Below are 20,482 nucleotides of genomic sequence, written 5' to 3'. Positions count from 1 at the left end.
TAAAACATAGTGAGGCAGTTCAATCCATATCCGATGTTGACATAACAGAATACTTTCTAATGGGCATTGATCCCGGCATTATTTTTGTCCAAACATAATTGATCGTAAAACTTTAATGGTAATTGTTGTATATTTAAACACTTCTTTTATAAAAAAAACTATACTATATAAGAATCTGATTGATAATCATTCTACTAAAAGGTTTATATTAAAATGACGATCATAGTTGAACGATCCCAAAAAGGACTTGATGAATACGGATAACAACAATAAGTTATTTGAAGTTTCGCAAAAACCATGGTTTTGTTGGTATCTTTACTATTGTGGTTTTGATTTTAAATATAAAAACTATGATTAATCAAAGTAATTAGCTAATGTAAAATGAAATAAGAAAAAATCTTTGTTGTCAATGTTTTCTCAGAAAAGTTCATAAAAAACCAACAAAATTTTCAATTATAAGCGAATAAGGGGCCGTTTACCTAAACACTTACCCGATAAGCATTTACCAGTAAAATTCAACAGTATCGCTTACTTACCGGGTAAGATTTTATTCACTAAAACGCATCGTATACAACAATTTATCCCGGTAAGCGCTAACAATGGTAAGAGTCCTCGTCTTCACTTACCGGGTAAAACTTTTGATTCTTGCCTTCGCTCTTACCTGGTAAGATTTTTAGTCCTTGCCATATTCATCCGGTAAAGTAAAGTGACATGGTAAGCGCTTACCCAGATAAGCGTTTGATAAACAGCACCTAAGTCTAAGAACAAGTTTTTTTCAAATAATTAAATTTGTAGATATTTTAAAACTAATATCATAGATCTTTTGACCTCTTAAATTAATTAATATGATAAAATAAAGTTAAAAAAAATGAAGTTTTTATATCTTGAACGTTTGAGCCTCTACTATTTTTTGAACGAATAAATTCATGAACTTTCTAAAACAAATCAAATACATGTAAACTAAGATGAAATACAATTTCCAATAGCTATTCAATAACATATAAAAGTTATGTTCAAAACATAAATAGATGCACACAGAAGTTTTGTCAAAGTATAAATAGATATACAAAAGTAGTAGGATAAATTGTGTGACTTCAAATTTAGGTCACATTGAGTGCCCCTATTGTCTTTTTCTTCTATTTTAAAAGCATATTTAACAACATAACTGGTTATAGTTCAAAAATATTTATTTAATCAACTTTAAAAAGTATAGGGATTTATTTGTTCAAAAAAATTTATCCAAAACTCTACTCAAAATCAAAAAATCCATTATGTTTTCCAACCTCTCTTTTTCTATGTTGAATAGAAATAATAGATAATGTCACATACTGGTAAGAGATTCTTCGAAAATCCGTAACATTTTGGATAAATCGAGAGAATAGAGAAAGCTTGAAAAGGATCCAGACATACCATGCAAGAATTAAGAAGGGACATACATGATTATTAGAACTTGTGTAACTAGAACCTTCTTTGTAAATAGTTCTTTATAGTAGTATAAATAGAGGTAACCTTTCACAACTTCAGTAATGAAAGCATAGACTTCTCTCAATAAGTTGGCATAAAACGCCCAAAATAATTTAAGACGAATTTCGACCCATAATTTTTTGTGTTTCGTAATGATAACTTTGAATATATAATAACAAAAACCTCATAAAACCCAGTATCAATCAATCTTCTTTTTTGTGGTGAATCGTCCATAGAAACCAAAAGGATACATTCTCATAGTAACACCCTTTGCGATCAGGAAAGGGGTAATTTAGTCTATGTACATTGTAACGAGTCATGGGATTACGGTTATGTCTCTATATCGCGTGGGGAAGATTTGTGATTTTCTCGTTGCCAACAAATTCTTCGGGTCCATGGCTGAAATGTATTAAGTGAGAGTCAGGCATGGACATGACATATATCTGTCTGCTGCTACAGGAAAACCAAGAAATTTATTGAGATTATTACCTGAGGTTGCTTAAAGCCGACATCCTGTAGAGACAGCTAAATACCAAAATATGCAGCCCGATCGTGTAGAAAAATGCAAACGTTCGTGCATATCTGCAAAAAGAAATTGTTAATCACAACCAAAGAGTACCAAGCCATGAATAAGTTTTGTTCTTTTGACCCAAAAAAGTCGCTTCTGATTTTGAAAATACCGATCTTACATTTACAAGTTTAAGTAATGTATTTGGAAACATTCATTTTGTTACCGTGGGAGTGATATCTCAAAACATTTATAAACCAAAGTATGCATCTCATATATGAACCAGGCACCTAGACGTTTAAGATGTCATATTTGAGGTACAAACATGAAGGTTTTGAAAGTATGACATGCAAAATTGGAGTCGGGGCCAAGTACGTAGCCTTTTCATGCAAAGTATGTCATATGTGTAGTTATGGTTTAAATTGTAACAATCTTGTATAATCTACAACCAATACTCTATTTCTAAAATTGAAAGTGCTAGTAATGTTGATATCTACAAGTCATGTGGACTCTACGGGATCTAAAGATAAAAATTTGTAAAATTTCCTGACTTGTAGTCCCTATCGTTCTCCATCCACTCCAAAAAGTTCAACCTCATTTCTGTAATTTTGGAGAATTAGAAGCCATAGGGCATTGCAAAACAATTCTATGGCCATAAATGCTACTTATATTTCCCATTTAGGTCATTTTGTCATCTAGTTTTTACTAAACATGACTAGTTTATCAGCTCAGCTAACTAAAATAATAGTAGGGATCCTAGTATCTCATAAGCAACACATTCAAGATAACCCAAGATTTCACCAAAGTCAGTTTGCCTTTTACAACCACAGAAAAAAAATCACAAATTTTGTTATTCAATGATCTAATAACCAATCCTGATACCATCTCTGCAAAGGAAGAAGGAAAACCTAACTAGTAACTAGACTTGGGAAAATGAAAATGAATAAGACTCAAATCTTTTTCACTGAACCACTCTAAATCCCCATTCAGTTAATAACATAACCTTAATTATGTGAATTCCTAGCCAATTATTCATAAGAAGATCCATATAATAAATTAATGGAAGAGTATATTCCACTTTTGGTCCCTGTCATTGTCACTCACTATCAAGTCTCGTCCCAATTTTGAACTATTTACACTTTTGATCACTGCGGTTGCCATTTCGTTTCAGATCTGGTCCCCTTGAATAGGGGCCGTTTACCCAAACACTTACCTGATAAGTGCTTACCGGTAAAATTCAACACTATCACTTAATTACCGGGAAAGATTTTAGTCCACTAAAACGGCATCGTATGCAACAATTCACCCGGTAAGCGCTAGCTGTGGTAAGAGTCGTCACTCTGACTTACCAGGTAAGACTCTCGGTCCTTGTCTTCACTCTTACCTTCGCTCTTACCGGTGGTAAGATTCTTGTTCCTTGACATATTCATCCGGTAAGGTAATGTGACTTGGTAAGCGCTTATGCGGGTAAGCGTTCGGTAAATGGCCCCCAACTCTGTTAAATAAGTCCGCTAACCTCAAGGGCATTTTAGTCTTTCTAACTATTTTGTCTTTTCCTATTTCATTTCATTAAAATATTATTTTTTATAACCCCAACCTCAATCATCTTCTCCAAACAAACTTCTTTGACCAACAAATCAAAACCTAACAAAATCAAAGAAATCAAAATAAAAAAAAAACAAACCCAAAGGAAATAAAATCAAAATTGAACAGAACCAAATCAAAACAAAAAAATAAAACCGAATTAAATCATCCATATACTGTTCTTTGCACAAGATTATGGTTAAAAAGGATTGCTTGAAGGAAACTCAGATCTGTTAAAGGAAAAAGTTACACTTGCAACAAAATTAAAATAAGATATTAATACCATTGTCAAGCCTTCTTCCCATCTCCAATTTTGAAATGTCAAATCTATCATATTAACACCCTAACTGATGTTCAGATCCCTAAATGTATAATCTTCTACTTCTTCACAATGCCTCTGTATCTGTAAAGTCTTATAGCTTTCTTCATAAATTCATCTTGAAGCATCAATTACAAACCCTCACTGAAACACACACCAAAAGCCCCACCCAATTTGGTGTCGTATCACGCCCCAGTTAATTATCGACCCTAGTTACTCTTTAAACGGTGATCATGCAGTTTCATGGAGGAGGGTTTGTGACTGGGAGTAGCGATTTGTTGGAGGATTGTGAAGGTGTGTGATGCGATTGTGGTGGCGGTAGGGTATAGGCTTGCACCGGGGAATAATCATCGGGCGGCATTTGAGGATTGTGTAGAGGTGTTGAATTGGTTAGCCAAACAGGTGAATATGACCGAGTGTAGGATTTCCAGTGGTGTTGACTTGAGCAGGGGGCAGATTGTTGATGGTTTTGGTTCTTCTGTGATTGAGCCTTGGATCGCTGCTCATGCTGATCGTTCAAGGTATACACTTTTCAAGAATTCGAGTTCTATAATTTTGTGATAAAGAGAGTAGAGAATAGACGAGAGAGAGAGAGAGAGAGAGAGAGAGAGAGAGTCATCGGTGGTTTAGGAAGGGGTAGAGGTCAGTGAAGATGTGGGGAAGAAGGGAGCTTAGGGGGTTAGTGGGTTACTCTAATTTTGATATAATATAATAATATAATTCTTTACTTTTTAATTTGAAGTTAATGAAAAATGTAAAAGACCACCAAAATTGCCTTTGGGTTGACTGATTTTTTTAACAGAGTTGGTCACAAGGACCAAAAGTGTAACGAAGTGGCAACCACAATGACGAAATCCAAAACAAAATGGCAACCACAGTGATCAAAAGTATAATTAGTTCAAAATAGGGACGAGATTGATAGTGAGTGGCAACCACAAAGACCAAAAGAGTAATATACTAGAAATTAAAACTCCAGATGCCCTAGACTTTGTCATCCCCTCTTTTGTTCAATCTACGCATATCCTGAAACTTAGGAATTTGGAAAACTAACTTGCAGGACAATAACATGTTCTTTTAGCACATTTCCCTTTCACCCAACAATTTTCATTAAATTGCAAGCTAGAAAGAAAAAAAAAACACATATGTATACCAATGAAAGAATGATTCCAAACAGTTGTCCTACATTCCATTTCGAGATGTCTCAGAATAGCCACCTGAAGTCTTTCCCCCAAAAGATAATTTCCAAATTGTTCTTCCTTTTTCACAGTTCAAAATACTAGTTTAGTGATTGGCCTCCATAAGGCCTAGAGTAGCCAATAAGCCGAACAAAACTGCTTAAACAGTTTTGAGTCGGACATGCTTCTGTTTCCAACTTTACACTAGGTGTATAAGGACATGTCATATATATTATACGAATGTGTATATGTGTGTGTATATAAGGACAATAGATGCTTACTTGTTGCCAAGAAGAAAACGGCCACTGGTAAGTGTAATTTTGTCCCGTAAACCAAGCTCTTTGTACCTTTGATCCTTTTCCTGTAAAAATAAATTGTTTATGGTTAAGAAGATGAACAAGCAGAAATATAACGCTACAGTTGTGTGGATACCACAAACAATCCTATCAGATCTAAAGGAACCTGTTGCCTCTAGCTCAGAACCTAGTGGTTGACTGGTTGTGGACTCGATGCTAAATGGACAAGTGTGAATTTTTCTGTTTCTTGTTGCCTTCCCAAAAGAATAGAAAACAAAAAAGGTCTAAAGAAACAATCATCTTGATATACATTCACGTGAGTGATGATACTGAATGACTTCACTCGAGTTTCAAATGATTTCACCAGAATGGGTTAACAGGAACTCAAGAAGTTGTAGAATTTGAGTCAAAATAGTACATGGATAAGGCCAGGAATCCACATAACCATTGTGAACACCAATCCACTGTTGCATTTAGCTTGCTCAGATCAGTATAACATCAATTTCAACTTTTAGTACGACACAAATATTTACATTTGCATGTAAAAATATGAACCCCTTTGCAGTTGTCGCATTATTATAGTCAGCAACCGCTTCTAGAGCTATAAGCCCAAAATTGTTCTCCCTGTGTTTCCAACTTACGTGTGTCTCGACTTTTACTTAATGAGCCGAATGCCTTGATTATGTCATCACATATTTTTTAATGAACTACATTATACATATAAGTTGTATTAAAATACATCTAAAAATTTAATTACAAGTGTACCCTTGTTTCTCAAACAATTTCTTCTCAAAAGCGTCAAGATAGGCTGAAGACTCTTTCTAGCCACGCAATTATCCATAATATATGCCTATGGTTGAAGTTCAGATAGTGCGTTAAATAAATTTTCACAAACACTAGTCCATCATCTTCTACAAAACTTGGCCAATTCAATCTTTTGCGTTTTTTAGTGACAACAATGATGCCTGTAGACAACATAACAGTCACTTATAGTCAATTAATTCTCAAAACAGTCCATTTTCCCCTTTTTATGTTTTGAGCAAAACACCTGTTACCTTCGCCTGGGAGAATTAGACAGGACGTGATCAAAATGATTGCAAGATGAATATATTTTAAGCGTCAAGAACCTTTTTCGAGAACGCTGCAAATGGATTTATGTCTTCCTCGTATATTTTCTTATACTTGGATTCCACATCAGAGCTGAAACCACTTTCAAGATCTTCAACTGATTGCTGCAAAAGACACAGAAGTTGAGCTACAGTAATCTCAAGCAAAACAATTAAACTAAGATGATATATAGCACCTTCCTTGATCCTCTAGAGACTACTTTTTCAAGATTATAATCCTGAACGTAACGGATCTTTCCATAAAGCTTGACATTGTCAGCTTTCGTCTTCTCCAGTTCAGTTGTCAGCACCCCTATCCTCTCCTTCAACTGCCTTATTTCCTAACACAATCAGAAGTTCACAACAATCACCAAAGGGTCATTGGCCCAGCAGTACCTGGGTTTCCGGTAGAACCCAACCTCCTAGGAGGTCAAGAGTTCAAACCTCACCTAAGGTGAGTGAGTTTGTGAGAGTATTTACCGTATATAAATATTATATACTTCAAAAAAGAGTTCACAGTAGCCAGGTATTGACTTACACTACAACAAAATCGGGTTTATAGGACATAAAAAATGTCTAATGTCCTAGTAGACTGCTTTATAGGACTATGTTTATAGGACTAAACAAGTATGCCCTATGTAAAAGTCTTACAATAAGTTTATAAGACACTTTTAGGGGTTTTAACAAGTTATTTAAAGCACTGTTCGAATAAAAAGTTTATATTTTATATGACATAATTTGAAGAAGTGTTTTATTAAAAGAAGTATTCTATAAAAACATGTGATTACAGGACACTTCTCAAAAGTGTCCTAGAAAAAAAAAAAACTAATAAAACACTTTATTCTAAAAGTGTCGTAAAAAACTTGTTAAGACGCTCAAAAGTGTCTTATAAGCTTATTGGAACACTTATACAGGATGCATAATTGTTTCATGTTATAAACATAAAATGGAAGTCTTATAAAGCCATCGATTAAGACATTTAGACATTTATGGCGTCCTATAAACCTGATTTTGTTGTAGTGATAAGAAGCAACTAACACCCTTTCCCTCGGAAAAAAGAAGTTGATAAAGGAAATGATGATTGAAGATAGTAAAAAAGCTTACCTCTTCAGTTTCACGCAAGCGTGCCCGAAAACGGTCTCTTTGGTTGCATATCACCTTAAGCATTGAGTTTTGATCTTGGTCAGAAGAAACATGTTTATGATCTGCATTCTGTTCCATGGAGTTCAAATGCAAAGTTATTCCGGTAACATCGTATGCAAAACTAGTGTTATGGCAAGCAGTTGCATTGCAAGATGGTGAAGAAAAGAAACTTCTTGTAATAGATGTCACCGGTCACAAAATAAACTTTGGTGCTGAAGGAAAATATCAATCTAATAGAAATTGATAAGATGTTCTCTGCACAAGGAATGGAAGTCCAATTCCAACTCCACATGCAAAGATTTCAACTATAAAAGGTGGCTTTTGGTGGACACTAAAGGTCCTTCTGGTTTGACGGAATGTTTTTGAGGGAATTGGATTCCGTGGAAGGAGTTGTAATCTTTTTATAGGATTTGGAATGGAAGTGAATTTCATTCTTTATAAATAATTTACTAGCAAATCCTATGAAATCCCACGAAACTTCTATGAAGTCTCGAGATTTCAAGTCCAAGCATTGCTTCAAACCAAACATAGGTATGGAATGGAATTCATTCCAAATCCCTCCAAATCCTATCAAATCCCGCAAACCAAACAGGACCTAAAGGTATTCATTTTACAATTATAAAGCAAAAGTTTCCAGAATTTGCATCATTCGTTCTCCACCGTTCCTCGTGGAAGAAAAGAGCAAGTCCAAGGATCCGTATTTAAATTCCAGGTAAACATCTGGAGGCTACACTACAATTTTCCATATGAGCTCTTCAGTTTCATTCTCACGATCGAAAACCAGGAGACATGTATATTCAATTGATACTATATATAACATTTTTGTGTATACAATACTAGGTATGGTTGTGTCTTGTTTGGTGCTAATTACATTAAATCCTTGCAGGAATAACCATTTTAATTTTAATCATGCACTTCCCCGAAAGGTATGAATGTTTGTTTTTAATGCATGAAGTGAATAACTTTTAGGGACTCAAGTTCGTGCTTTCGATTTTTCATTTAGCTTACTTACCACAATTGATCAAAGATATCTATGGGGTTAAGTTAAGGTGACAACTGCTCAGCAACTGAAATTCATTGATTAATTGTTGACTCGTTTCCTTATGTCATATTTTGGACCCTAGGAGATTATGTTAAAACCGTTTAATTTGAGGTGCCCTCGACATTAGCATCTTCGATTACTCAATTACCTGGTTCTTTGTTTTTCTATTTTTACCACCTTCATTCGCACATCCATCACTCATCGTTCATGGATTGCATTTAGGGTATGAATATCGAGGTTATCAAGAGTATCCCTTCCATAAAGGGTGCATATATCCTCCAAGAGATATTTGTGCCCATGCACCATGCTATACATTGTATACAATCTGTCCTCATAATGTGAAAGAACTGTCGATAGTTCAACCACAAGCTCCGTGGAGTAGTTCTTCAACGCCCAAGTACACAACACTTTCCCAACAAACATTAAATGGACTTGTTGCTAACATGTTTACTCAATACGCACATATCGATAACTAAGATATCCATAAAAGCTCTATGTTCATGCATGGGATGGTTTTTTCAAAGTGTGATTAGCTCACAGAAGAGCAGAGGGTGAAGGTTGTTTGAGTGGAGGCCCCGAAGTCGATCAAGGACCCAACTTCCTTGACATCTTGCTTTTAGATTGTCCATTTGGTTGTTCTTTAGCTACCTGCGTTTGCCTCATTCTAGAAGAAAAAAAAGTTGAAGCTCTTTTTAGAAGACATATGTTTGGGATTTTTATTTTTGAAATTCATGAAAACACAATGCTTGTGTTTTCAGGAATAATTACAGTAATAAAGTAATTTTTTCCAGGATTTTTGGGGGAAAACATTAAAAATTAGAGCTTTTAGGGTTTTTATTCCTTTAATCTTGTCTAAAGGGGTCATAAGTGAGAGATAGTAGGGATATAGGGAATTTGTTATGTGTGTGCCATGTACAATGTAGGCCTTCCCTGGCTCGGCGCAGCCCCCTGCTCTGGTGATAGAGAACCTTGTAGGTCTGTGATTTTACCTTCCAAATGTTCTGAAGAAAATTTAGTTCAAAAAGCATCTACAAAGGGCATGGACCTACGAACTCAGGTTCGATCAGAAGAAGGAGGTTGTCAAACAAGGCCTAATGTAAACCTACATTGGATAAACCATCAGCTTCCTGCTTTAGCAAAAACTTTCTAGGGCCCACTGTAGGCTTACGGTTTTCTTTTCGATGATCCATGTTGGATGGAGTAGGCCTATGCTAGAAAGTATGCCTATGCTGGCAATGGGAATAAAAACACCGTCTAAAGACCGATTTTCACTTACCTTTTCAGTAGCAGCTTCACGGATTTTTACATACCTCAACGGCAGTCATAAGGCTTAGGGGACTGCTAATATCCACCTTTGGAGTCTTGGAACATATTCCAGCCAAAAGTAGCAAATATCTGCAAACCAAAGCTTTAGGAGATAGGCTTCTATAGTAACCCCCTCCTATCTCCACCATCACATTCTTTCCCTTCATTAACACCTCCTTTAGGCGTTATATATGTATAATTGAAAAAGTCAAGGTAAAAAACAGCTGAAAAGATGGCTCAGGAAATGCCTTTCCAAAATCCTAGAGATATGAATATATAATAAAGGAACACCGAACACAAGCCCATGATAAGATCCATGACGAACATGAAAGCATCAAAACCCCATTTGGCGTCCTAAGTCATAAAGGGAAAAGAATGTCCAATAAATAGGCAAAAGCAGAACTAGGACCAAGATAAGAGTCATCAAATTGCTTTAGGGAAAAATGTGGTCATCTTCACCTATGAAGCCATTATCCAATTACTAAATGTCAGCATCCACTCTCGATTACCCGCAAAGAGAATCTGTTCAAATATGTCAAACCCACAGCTCTAAGAAGGCTTTCTAAATGACCCTTCTTTAAACCTAGATGAACCTCAGAAAAAAATAGAAAAGAGTTGCAGTTAAGATGATCCGACTTCGGCAGTTTGTCAACGAAAAAAATAGGAAAGCTTATGAACGACAAAAATTCCCTTGCTCAAGAAAGGTCGTACAAATGGGACAGCCAGATTTTCCTGATCATCAGCATGTATTTAATATAAAGCTATGCTGTTACAGCAGTCAGGACCGTGATTTGATATAGCGGTTATCGCAATGGTAAAGCGGTGGTATAGCAGTCCACAAGGAGCGGTTCATGTAATAATTTCATTTTTATATAAATGTATGAATGTATGCATAACAGAATATATGTTTTGAAGGTGAACATATGAAGTGAATAGAAGAGATGACGAGCAACCGATATTGGAAGACAATATTGTTGTGAAGAGAAGATGCAGATTAGTAAACTGGAATAGAAGAGATGAGAGAGAACTAGCGAGTTTAGACACCAATATAGCAAATCAAAATCAGCCCCCTATCTCGTAATCCTTAACCGACCTCTCTAAACCCTTTAAAAGGCCAACTGAAAGCGCAACTCCTAATTGCGGTTTTCACACTGCTATTACAAATCAAAATTGCGGCCCAATTGCGGTGATTAGCACCGCTATTAGCAGAACTGCTATTTCCCCGCTATTTCCCCTAGGACCGCTAACCGCTATTTCACCGCTATAGCACCGCAATTAACAGCATAGGGCATATACACAACCTCCTATCCTCGGTGGTATAATAACTAATTTCAATAAGGTGGTAAGCTTTCCACTGGTAGTCCAGCCCATATGAGATGGTAATATTTCCAATAGGAGTCCTTTTTGTTGGTTCCAGATTTCCATCTTACCATTTGCTTCAGAGACTAGGCAATTTAGGTCATGGATCTGAGTTGCCAAAAAAGATACATCAAAAGATCCTCAGAGTATGATTTTTGTGTTTCCATTTCATTTTCTTTAAATGCATTTGTTTTCATTTCATTGACTGCAAGTTTGACATTAGATGCACACCTTCTTGGGACAACTTTATCAGAACAGTGATTTAGTTAGAAATGTTTTTTATTTCATAGTTACCTCTGTTTTACTTATGCAATTAATGAGTAACAATTTGCACCTATGATTTGTGAAACCATTCAAAACTTTAAAAAAAATGAACCTCTGAGAACTAATCCTACAAACTGAATTACCCCGCTTGCTGCATCAGGTATAAGCTAACAATTAGGCTATAAAAAAGAAAAAAATAGTCGGATCTTCTCAGAAAGGCTAAATATTAATATGAACCTTAGTTTTCATAGATAGATAGCGAGAGTGGAGTTATAAACTGATTGACATGCTCCTTGTGATTCTTTATTTTTCAAGATACTCAAATGGTAATAAGGAAAAAACAGTAAACATACCTCAGAAATATCTTTTGCACCCGACTCCGAAAGATCCCAATCATCAAACATATTTCCTTTACGATCTTTGGAATTGTAACCCTTCATCACAAGTAAGAATGAATTACAAAGCCACAAAGGAATAACCAAATGATCATCAATTAAAGGCCTACTTGTACTTTTTGATTCATGGTACAAACAAGGGATATACTATTGCATCTAATGCATGACTGGACAAAGACGTATTAGATACACCTGCCAAATACTAACCTTTAATATATCATCTTCTAATTTCTGTATAAGCTTTTGTTGCTCGTTAATCTTTGATGTAAGTTCTAAAATCTTGCTTTCAGATGTTTCTGCCAAAGAAGTCTTCTCAGAGAGTTGGACCTAAAGGCAGAGCATAAATCAGTTGAATGAATCTCGTCTCAATCATCATTTATCAGGACTCCTCGGCGTAAATAAAAAATGGTATATATGATTGGTCGGATTCATTGATATTCCTGGTATAGTAGATGCTATCACACATACAATCATACTCAATTGTAACTCACAAGTCTGACAGAAGTAATGGCATCACTTTTTCTATACCCGTTCTCTCAACATATAGCACAGTCATGTGACTATGACCTTGATCTTCAGGAATAATGTACAAGCCAGTTCACACTGAAATGAACTGGGAGTAACATTTAAGAGGAAAACAATGACATCACCTTTAATTGTGTGAGTTGATGTTCCATTTTTCGGTTCTTATCAAGAAGTAGAGACTCGAGTTTGCTCATCTCCTCCCCACTAGTAGCAACCTCCCAATCTTCAGCCTCTATTGAGTTATAACCCACTGCCTACAGACAGAACATGAATAATGAGACAGGAAGTGAAGGATGCATGCAAATTCATAATTCCAACTGCAGTGCCTGAACTGCATGTTCCTTAATCACATGTGATTTCACTATAAAATCACATGTGATATAGGTGTTCTTGTGTTCTCTTACTTTCACCATGTTCTCGTTTGAACCCAACCCTATATGTGTGTGTGTGATTGTGTATCTGTGTGAACATGAAGTGTGGTTGTTCAAAGCAATTGGAGTGTATTCAAACTGGGAGCATTAATTTAGCAATGCCTCGCTAGATGTGAAGTCAGATCGATGCTACGAATTGATAGCCTAACAAGGACTGGTGTAATAACAAAGCTCCTTTGATGTGAACATTGTTGAGATGCATCGTGCACCAATGAATATAAAAAAGAACTACAGTCAAACAGTGGTGATAAACGGACCTATCGATTGGTCAGTTTGAGGAAGATAGAGAGAAGAAAGGACACTTTCAGCATAAAGCCATAAATAGGGATTGTTCCCAATCCAAAAAAAACTAAAGCGGACTCTGGTTATGCAAAAGACTCACGATTTTGGTTGGTTTTATTTTGTTTCCTCTTTCATTTTAATGTCAAAGTATATCTAAACCTAGAGTAATTTTCTAGCTGAGAAATTCTCAATAACACATTGGCTTTACCCTACTAACATAATATGTGGGGGCACATTCACCTGATCTCAGTAACTAAGCATGGTTTTAATGGCATGTGTCAAATACTCCATGAGGCCTTGCAGCTGAACAGGATGTAGTAGAACTATTCAGCATTAAGTCTAGTATATCCATTGCATGAATTGACCCACTACTCGATCAATTTGTGGGAGATTCTGATCTATAAACTGTTCCTAACTAACCATCCACTCATGTTTGAGGATGATGAAACACTTCGTGCCAACCTGTGCTAATAAACTTTCCGGCCTCATAATGAGGATGGAATGAATCAATTTCTGACAGCAACAAGGCCAGCAACAGGAACAAGCCTTGGAGCAAGTGGTACTCTTGACCAGAAGCCATAGGCTACGAGTCATAAAAAGATCCTCATTTAATTGCAAGGGTAGGGCTGCATTCAATGACTTCCCTTGCCAACCCTATCAAAGCCGATGAGCTGCTGTCACCACTGTTTCCCTCTATCAATGCAACTCATGATTATATTTTCATATCAAATATAACCACACTAGTAATATTCAATCAAAGTGCACAAATGGATTAGGTACTTACAAGCAATAAAAATTGAAACTTTTTGAAAATTAACATCACTAATAAATGTCCAATTTTTCAGAGTAGAATATATGACCTGCAAAATTTTAACTTTCTTGCGCAGATCGTCTACTAATTTCTCTGTAGGCCTTTCCTGGAGCTCTTTCTTGATTTCCTCAAGAGCAACTTCCTGTTGATTAGGAAAGAAGACAATGGCAGGTAAGAATGTAGCATAAAAAAACACAGGATATGATAGCTGTGAAATATATAATATACATATATGTGTGTGTGTGACAGAAGGATCCAACTTGCTACTTAAACATATGGTGAAAGCTGTATATTAGGAAGCAATTCTTATCATCTTAGCATAATTCAAGTAAAAAATGATTAGAAAACCACTTGAATAAACAGAAAGGATGCAAAATTGAATAAGAAGTAAGAAAAAAGAATTGATAATTTAGCATACGGATATTAATGCATCTAACTGTAACAGACCAGTTTATGATATAATAACAAATTGACAATAAATTTAATAGAACTTCCAAATATGGCATAACAATTGGAACACATATTTCTTATCATTTACTGGTTTTTTGGTCCACACATGTTCCCTTGTGCACCTGATTTCAATCTCTTGTATGGGAGCACCAAATACTCTGATCAACGTTTCTTCCTGAGAACATGTTTCAATGCTCTATAGGACCATTTTGCTGCTATGTAAGTGCAATATAAGTTACTGGAGGATCTGATTTCTTTTCATGAGATGACAGAAATATTGGCATACGTACAGGCAACATTTGGAAAATTACAACAACAATGAAGTACAACATGAAAGCAATTCTATGTTAGAATATCAATAAACCTACATCAGCTCGAACAATATAATTTAAACCAAAACATAAACGAGCTGTGATGCAGTTATATTGGCTTAGGATAAATGATAGGTAAGATGCCCATAATTTTATCTATTTAAGCACAAAAAGAAAATCACTAGTGCGAGTACGAACATGGTGGTTGCTAAACTATATGCATCCTGTTACTACGGATTTCACCACTTGTATTTTAATAGTTCCTACTTCAGAAAGAAATTCTAACATAAGTGATGAGATTCATGTATTAACCCCAAGTAACAGAGAAAAGCCAAGTCAAGATGTATTAACCCCAAGTAACAGAGAAAAGCCAAGTCAAGCTCCGACATGATACTCAGAAATGTCATTCATAAACAAAGGATTCTTAACAGCATGGTACCTTCTCATTGAGCATTGCATTCAACTTCTTGATTTCATTGATATGTTGTTCTCGTTCGTTAGATAAGGTTGTTTCAATACTGTGAAGTTCAGTATTTAGTTCCGAGATGATCTTTTCCTTGGCACTTAAAGAATTCTCAAGGATGCTATTTGTATCAGCATCATCACTAAATCAAATAAAAGAAAAGCAAAATCAAATACAAATCCAGGCACCATCACAGTAGGAAATATAAAAAAAAAAGAATTGCAAATCTAAAACTAGAAGCAGCAGATAAGTCATTGATAAAGTCACTGACCAAATGATACACTCAAGCAAGGAACTGAAAAATAGAGAATAAAAACTTTGGAATCTGATTGTCTAAATGCAGCACCTAAGGATTACACTCCATCAAGTGAAGCAGTACTATCTAATATTCTTTTCTAATATCTAGGGAACTGATGAAACATTGTCGCCCGACATAAGTTGCTATATCGGTGTAAGAACTTGCTCTCCCATCTTATCATTGATTCAGCACAAACAAGCAGCTGGTTTACAAACGGTCTATGTTCTTAATTTCATTCTTTATATCAAAAATTATATATGCTGTTAATTGCACCACCCATAGCGGTAAAATTGTGGTTCGCGGTCAAGAAGAAAATAGTGGTGCAAAATAGCGATTCCACTAATTGCACTAACAACCGCCAAAATGGGCACTATTTGGGTTTGAAATACCGGTGCTATAGCCACTTTTTGTGTTGGGTCATTTTTTTTGTTTTTGATTTCAGTGAGGCTTTGTTTTATTTTAATTTCAATCGGGCTTCAGTAAAATTTGGGTTAAGCATCTCCCCCGACCGTGGTAAAAAAGCTGTACGATTTTCTTTATGTCACTCCAAGCTTCGGCATCAAATTGCTCCTTCTCGCTGGCTCTCGTCTCTGCAAGCTCCTCTTTGTTGTTCGTCTTTCTGAGTTCTGTTTTTCTTTCTCCTCGAGTTTCTTTGGTCAATCTTGAAATTATATATTTTATTGAATACATATAATATATTAAGTTGTGTCTGTGTGTATATATAATTCTAATTATTATATAAACCGCTATTTTTGGACCATCATACAACCGCTTTACCATCGCGATAACCGCTATATCAAATCACGGTCCTGATCGCGATTTCAGATTTTGACCGCTGCAACAGCATAGAATATTGTCTAATTCTTCACAAAAATTTGATTTTATGTTTGCCTAGGGTGCAGAAAATACCCATCATTCATTGCCATATAATCATATTTACAAAGTCCTCCACTCCTCTATAGACAGTTCTCTTCACTCTCCAATGTTGGCTTTTTGTCGATTTTTCATATCCTTGAATGGATATATTATCGTATTATACCTCGGTTATGAATTATGTAACATTAGGATTCTAGCATACAACACCAACCTTGCTAGATATTGCAGGTCAGTTCACAACATAAGCAGCTTAGGCACAAAATAGCAGAGCCGGTCTTTAGGCTACACATGTGCATGCCCAGGGGGATGCTTCATGTGCAGTTTCCTCAAAAAGAATCATGAGCACCATTGTAAAAAATTAAAAACGCAAGGGTTGAACAAAAATTGAAAAAAGAGAAAAGACAAGTAAATTGATAGTTATGTTGGCTTATAACAGAAAATCTACTTGCACTTAAAACCCGCGATATATGTGATTTATCTCATAGAAGCCCCCACATTATAGCAAACTACTATTAAGACATCCAACACCAAACTATGGAGTCCTTTGACCAACAATTACAAGGTAAAATAGAAATTAAAACGATGCAAATGATTTTTTAATTTGAACAGCTTTAAAATAGTAAATAGTGAAAAAAAACACAGAACAGATTTCTATGGAATTACAAAGACCATGGGCAACTAATTTTTATGAATGATCTAAAGGAGTTCTCAAAAGAACACCTACAATCAAGAATTAAAAAAACATAGAAAAGACTTTATAATTTTAATCTTCATCATAGGGTATTAATCCCTTTCTTATGCAAGAAGTGAAGTAATTACCTCAAGTATTTCTTCAATTATTTGTTACTACGAGGCAGAAGTAATTTTGGAGTATAACATCATCCAAAAAGGAAAAGGGTGCATTTGCTTTGAGATGGATGAAGTATCTTATAGAAAGTGACTGATACAAGCTGTAAATAGCTCTTACTGGAGACTCAAATTCTTCTGTTAAAGCATATGCATGTCATGTAAACATGCAAATAAAATAATTTACCCAAACAAACTTGTGCATACTACACAAACTAGAATTCTATTAAATCGATGCAAGTATTTCTAATTAGGTATTTTTTTGGTTGAAAATAAATGGCAAAACCTATGCAGTTATCTTGGTCCTAAACTGAAATCTCAGTCAAGACTGTGATTTCATGTAATAAATACAAATATTTATAGATATGCCGTACTTTTTGGTATCAAAGATATGTCGTAGTTAATATGTGTAATACATATCAAATAATAATTTTCAATAAAAGCATAACATTTTCCATTCTAAAGTCTCACAATCGAAACATAAAGTCAAACATCACAATAAATAGCGATCGAATCATGGCAAATCACAGTCACACAACAGCAAATCGCACCGTGAATAACAAAACTATGATTTTGTACCATGATAATGAATTTTTGTAGTGGTCAAGGACCGGTATAGCACCGCTATTGACTGCCCAAGGTAAAACATATGTAAATAGGTTGGTCACCCAAATCATGAAAAACATTAATAATTATGGATAGTCAAGTGTAACATGGACATCTTACAAGCCAGGTTAACTTATGAACAAAGACCACATGTATGGTGGCCCTGGATGTGTTCAGATTGTAGGGTTCAGAGTACTATAAACCCTGCATGTTGGGGGTCTATGTATGTGTTTTGCAGAACTGTATATATGATTTACTTGACATAGGAAACCAGATGGGATTTGATAGATTGTGCAGTTTTCGGCATGGGAATGGGGAAGGAAGAGAGAGAATGATGGTATATTATCACCTTCTCTTAGTATCATTGTCTTCATTTGCTGATTGTAGTTGTGAACGTAGAACTCCCTGCACAGTGTACACTAATCATTCAGATTTGAACAATCAGAAAACATTAACAAACTCCAAGAAGTTGAATAAGCCTATCTACTTAAGTTTCAAGCACAAAGCATTGTCGTGAAACATTTTTTCTTGCACCAATTAATATAAGGAATTTGTTGTAAGAGAGCATAAATTATTATATAAAATGGAAATGAACCCAAAAAATGACTGCTATAATGACTGGAAATAACCAGAAAGAGAAGACATCATATGGAGTATCCTTTACCACATTATTACCTTATGAATTGACAAAGAACAAAAAGGAAAATAAGAAATAGAAATACTAGGAAGCAGCATTGTTACTACTACCAGCATCCAGTTGAAAACAACCAATGGTTCTTTTCAGATTTGAGACAAAAAAATTTACTAGACTATCATCTTGATCACTTACACTTCACCAGCTAGTTTTCGTTATTTGATAAGATTGCAGAATCAAATTAAGATGTTAGTATTAGTGAGAAATGTTTTGTGAGAAAGAAAACTCTTCCACAGAAGATTAAAAGAGACACCAATGGATCAGGTTAATTGACAGAACAAACCCCCATAAGACATCCGTTCACAAATCCACAGTATCTTTGCCTTCTCATCTAATTGAACTTTCCATGAAGCACCATGAAATCATTAAGCTGTGTGACTATAAAGCTTCAATGTGCTCGTGTATTCAAAAGAGAAGGTGGTCGCTAGGGTTACCATTTGCTGGGCAATTTCTTTGAGTAGGTGACCATTTTGATTATTAACATAATAAACCATAAGATCACTTGCTTTCTTTTATTTGCTCGACTTTAGAGCTTAGACATGTATGTATGTATGTATAGTATAGAAACATATAATCACACCTCCCTATCCTCTAGTTTCTAGGACATACTAGTCCTGGAAATCTTAGGATCTACACCTGTATCCTGAACAGGTGTGCTTGCATACTCTCTCCCTCCCCCTCCAGCTCTTGCTCTCTCATGCACATAATTGCAGCAAGGTAAGAATATGGTTTCAGGAACTTGTATGTTAAGACCCAACTGTGATCTAATTTAATGAAAGATTATATACAGGAACATTTCAAAACAAACACATTTGAAACAGTAAAAGATAAAAAAAATTGTTCCAATAAATAATATAATATCAAGTATCTGGAACATCTAAATGTGGACGTATCATCTTTGTTGACATTGATATCTTTAACCACATGAGTTAACCAAAAAATTCTAAGCATATGCAGAAATAAATACAAAGTAAACCACATGCATCAAGAAAATGAGAAATCCATTACTTCAAAGCCAAACACATTCAATTGTTCAGCATATAGGCTCTATGACTCACCTTCTCCCTTTCTAGACTTAGCAGGCGAGTCTGAGCCCTTTCAACTTCATCCATTAATAGATTTACTTCCGACTGCTTTGCGGCTCTATCTTCCTCTGCAATGCATAAGCACAAGTGATGCAATATGGCAGATGAAAGGTAGCAAATCGCTTATGCTAAACGAAAATGCAAATTAGAATTAACCTGATTGGGCACGATACTCAAACAATTTGCTTTGTGCAAGTTCATGCAATTTCTGCATATTAGAAACACTGTCTTGAGCCTGTCGTAATTGATCCTGTAATAGTTGTTCCCTGCATTAACAAGAGGATGTGGTTTCCATTAAAAGACTTGTTATCATGCTTATGCTTGATGTTATCCCATACCAAAGACAACATTATAATGATCAAAAATCCAAGATAAGCTGAAATGATCAACCTTAAATGACACCTAACGTAGATTACCTTTCCTTTAGAACCTCCAGCGTTTTCTGATTTTCTTCTGCCAAACTCCGTTGCTTCATCTCCACAATCTCCTTTACTTTTTCCTCCATCTAAATTTGTTTTACATAACAAGATAAAAATCAAGAAGCAAATTCAGCCCAACAACATTTTCAACCACAGTAGATCTTCCAAAATCCTGTCTATGCCATCAACAAAATACATAGCTCACTTTTTTCAATAATTCAAATGTTATGAGTTAGCCATGTTATCAGAAATAAGTAGCTACTTCAAAATAATTCAATGATAGATTCATATCTCAAAGAGGTTCAGTGAGGATCACACTATCTTATTATGTATTTGACATAAATTATGAACAAATCATTACTCTCTGCTACTTGAGGCAGAGGAAAGATCTGTGTACATCTTAACAACCGCCCCCCCCCCCCCCC

The 20,482-nt window shown here is 35.4% G+C and overlaps 1 protein-coding gene across 3 annotated transcripts in view; it reads right to left on the bottom strand.

Annotated features, from left to right (window-relative positions):
• Nucleotides 1–1,527: 1,527 nt before the first annotated feature.
• Nucleotides 1,528–20,482, bottom strand: part of LOC112526135 (protein CASP) — a 25,932-nt gene continuing 6,977 nt past the window's right edge. For all 3 annotated transcript variants that reach the window (XM_025136527.1, XM_025136528.1, XM_025136529.1), the window contains 15 exons: nucleotides 20,055–20,143; nucleotides 19,795–19,904; nucleotides 19,612–19,706; nucleotides 18,209–18,264; nucleotides 15,210–15,375; nucleotides 14,059–14,151; nucleotides 12,611–12,739; nucleotides 12,168–12,287; nucleotides 11,919–11,999; nucleotides 7,557–7,664; nucleotides 6,650–6,793; nucleotides 6,474–6,578; nucleotides 5,332–5,411; nucleotides 1,954–2,046; nucleotides 1,528–1,863 (listed from right to left, as the gene is read on the bottom strand). In XM_025136527.1, the coding sequence (XP_024992295.1) occupies nucleotides 1,803–1,863; nucleotides 1,954–2,046; nucleotides 5,332–5,411; nucleotides 6,474–6,578; nucleotides 6,650–6,793; nucleotides 7,557–7,664; nucleotides 11,919–11,999; nucleotides 12,168–12,287; nucleotides 12,611–12,739; nucleotides 14,059–14,151; nucleotides 15,210–15,375; nucleotides 18,209–18,264; nucleotides 19,612–19,706; nucleotides 19,795–19,904; nucleotides 20,055–20,143 (1,530 nt within the window). In that variant the 3' untranslated portion in view covers nucleotides 1,528–1,802. The remainder of the gene's footprint in view (nucleotides 1,864–1,953; nucleotides 2,047–5,331; nucleotides 5,412–6,473; nucleotides 6,579–6,649; nucleotides 6,794–7,556; nucleotides 7,665–11,918; nucleotides 12,000–12,167; nucleotides 12,288–12,610; nucleotides 12,740–14,058; nucleotides 14,152–15,209; nucleotides 15,376–18,208; nucleotides 18,265–19,611; nucleotides 19,707–19,794; nucleotides 19,905–20,054; nucleotides 20,144–20,482) is intronic.

This window comes from Cynara cardunculus (assembly GCF_001531365.2).
Source record: "Cynara cardunculus var. scolymus isolate 2C chromosome LG 13, CcrdV1, whole genome shotgun sequence".
NCBI lineage: Eukaryota > Viridiplantae > Streptophyta > Magnoliopsida > Asterales > Asteraceae > Cynara > Cynara cardunculus.
Note: the sequence above shows the minus strand (reverse complement) of the source record. Positions and strands in the feature narration are given on the sequence as shown.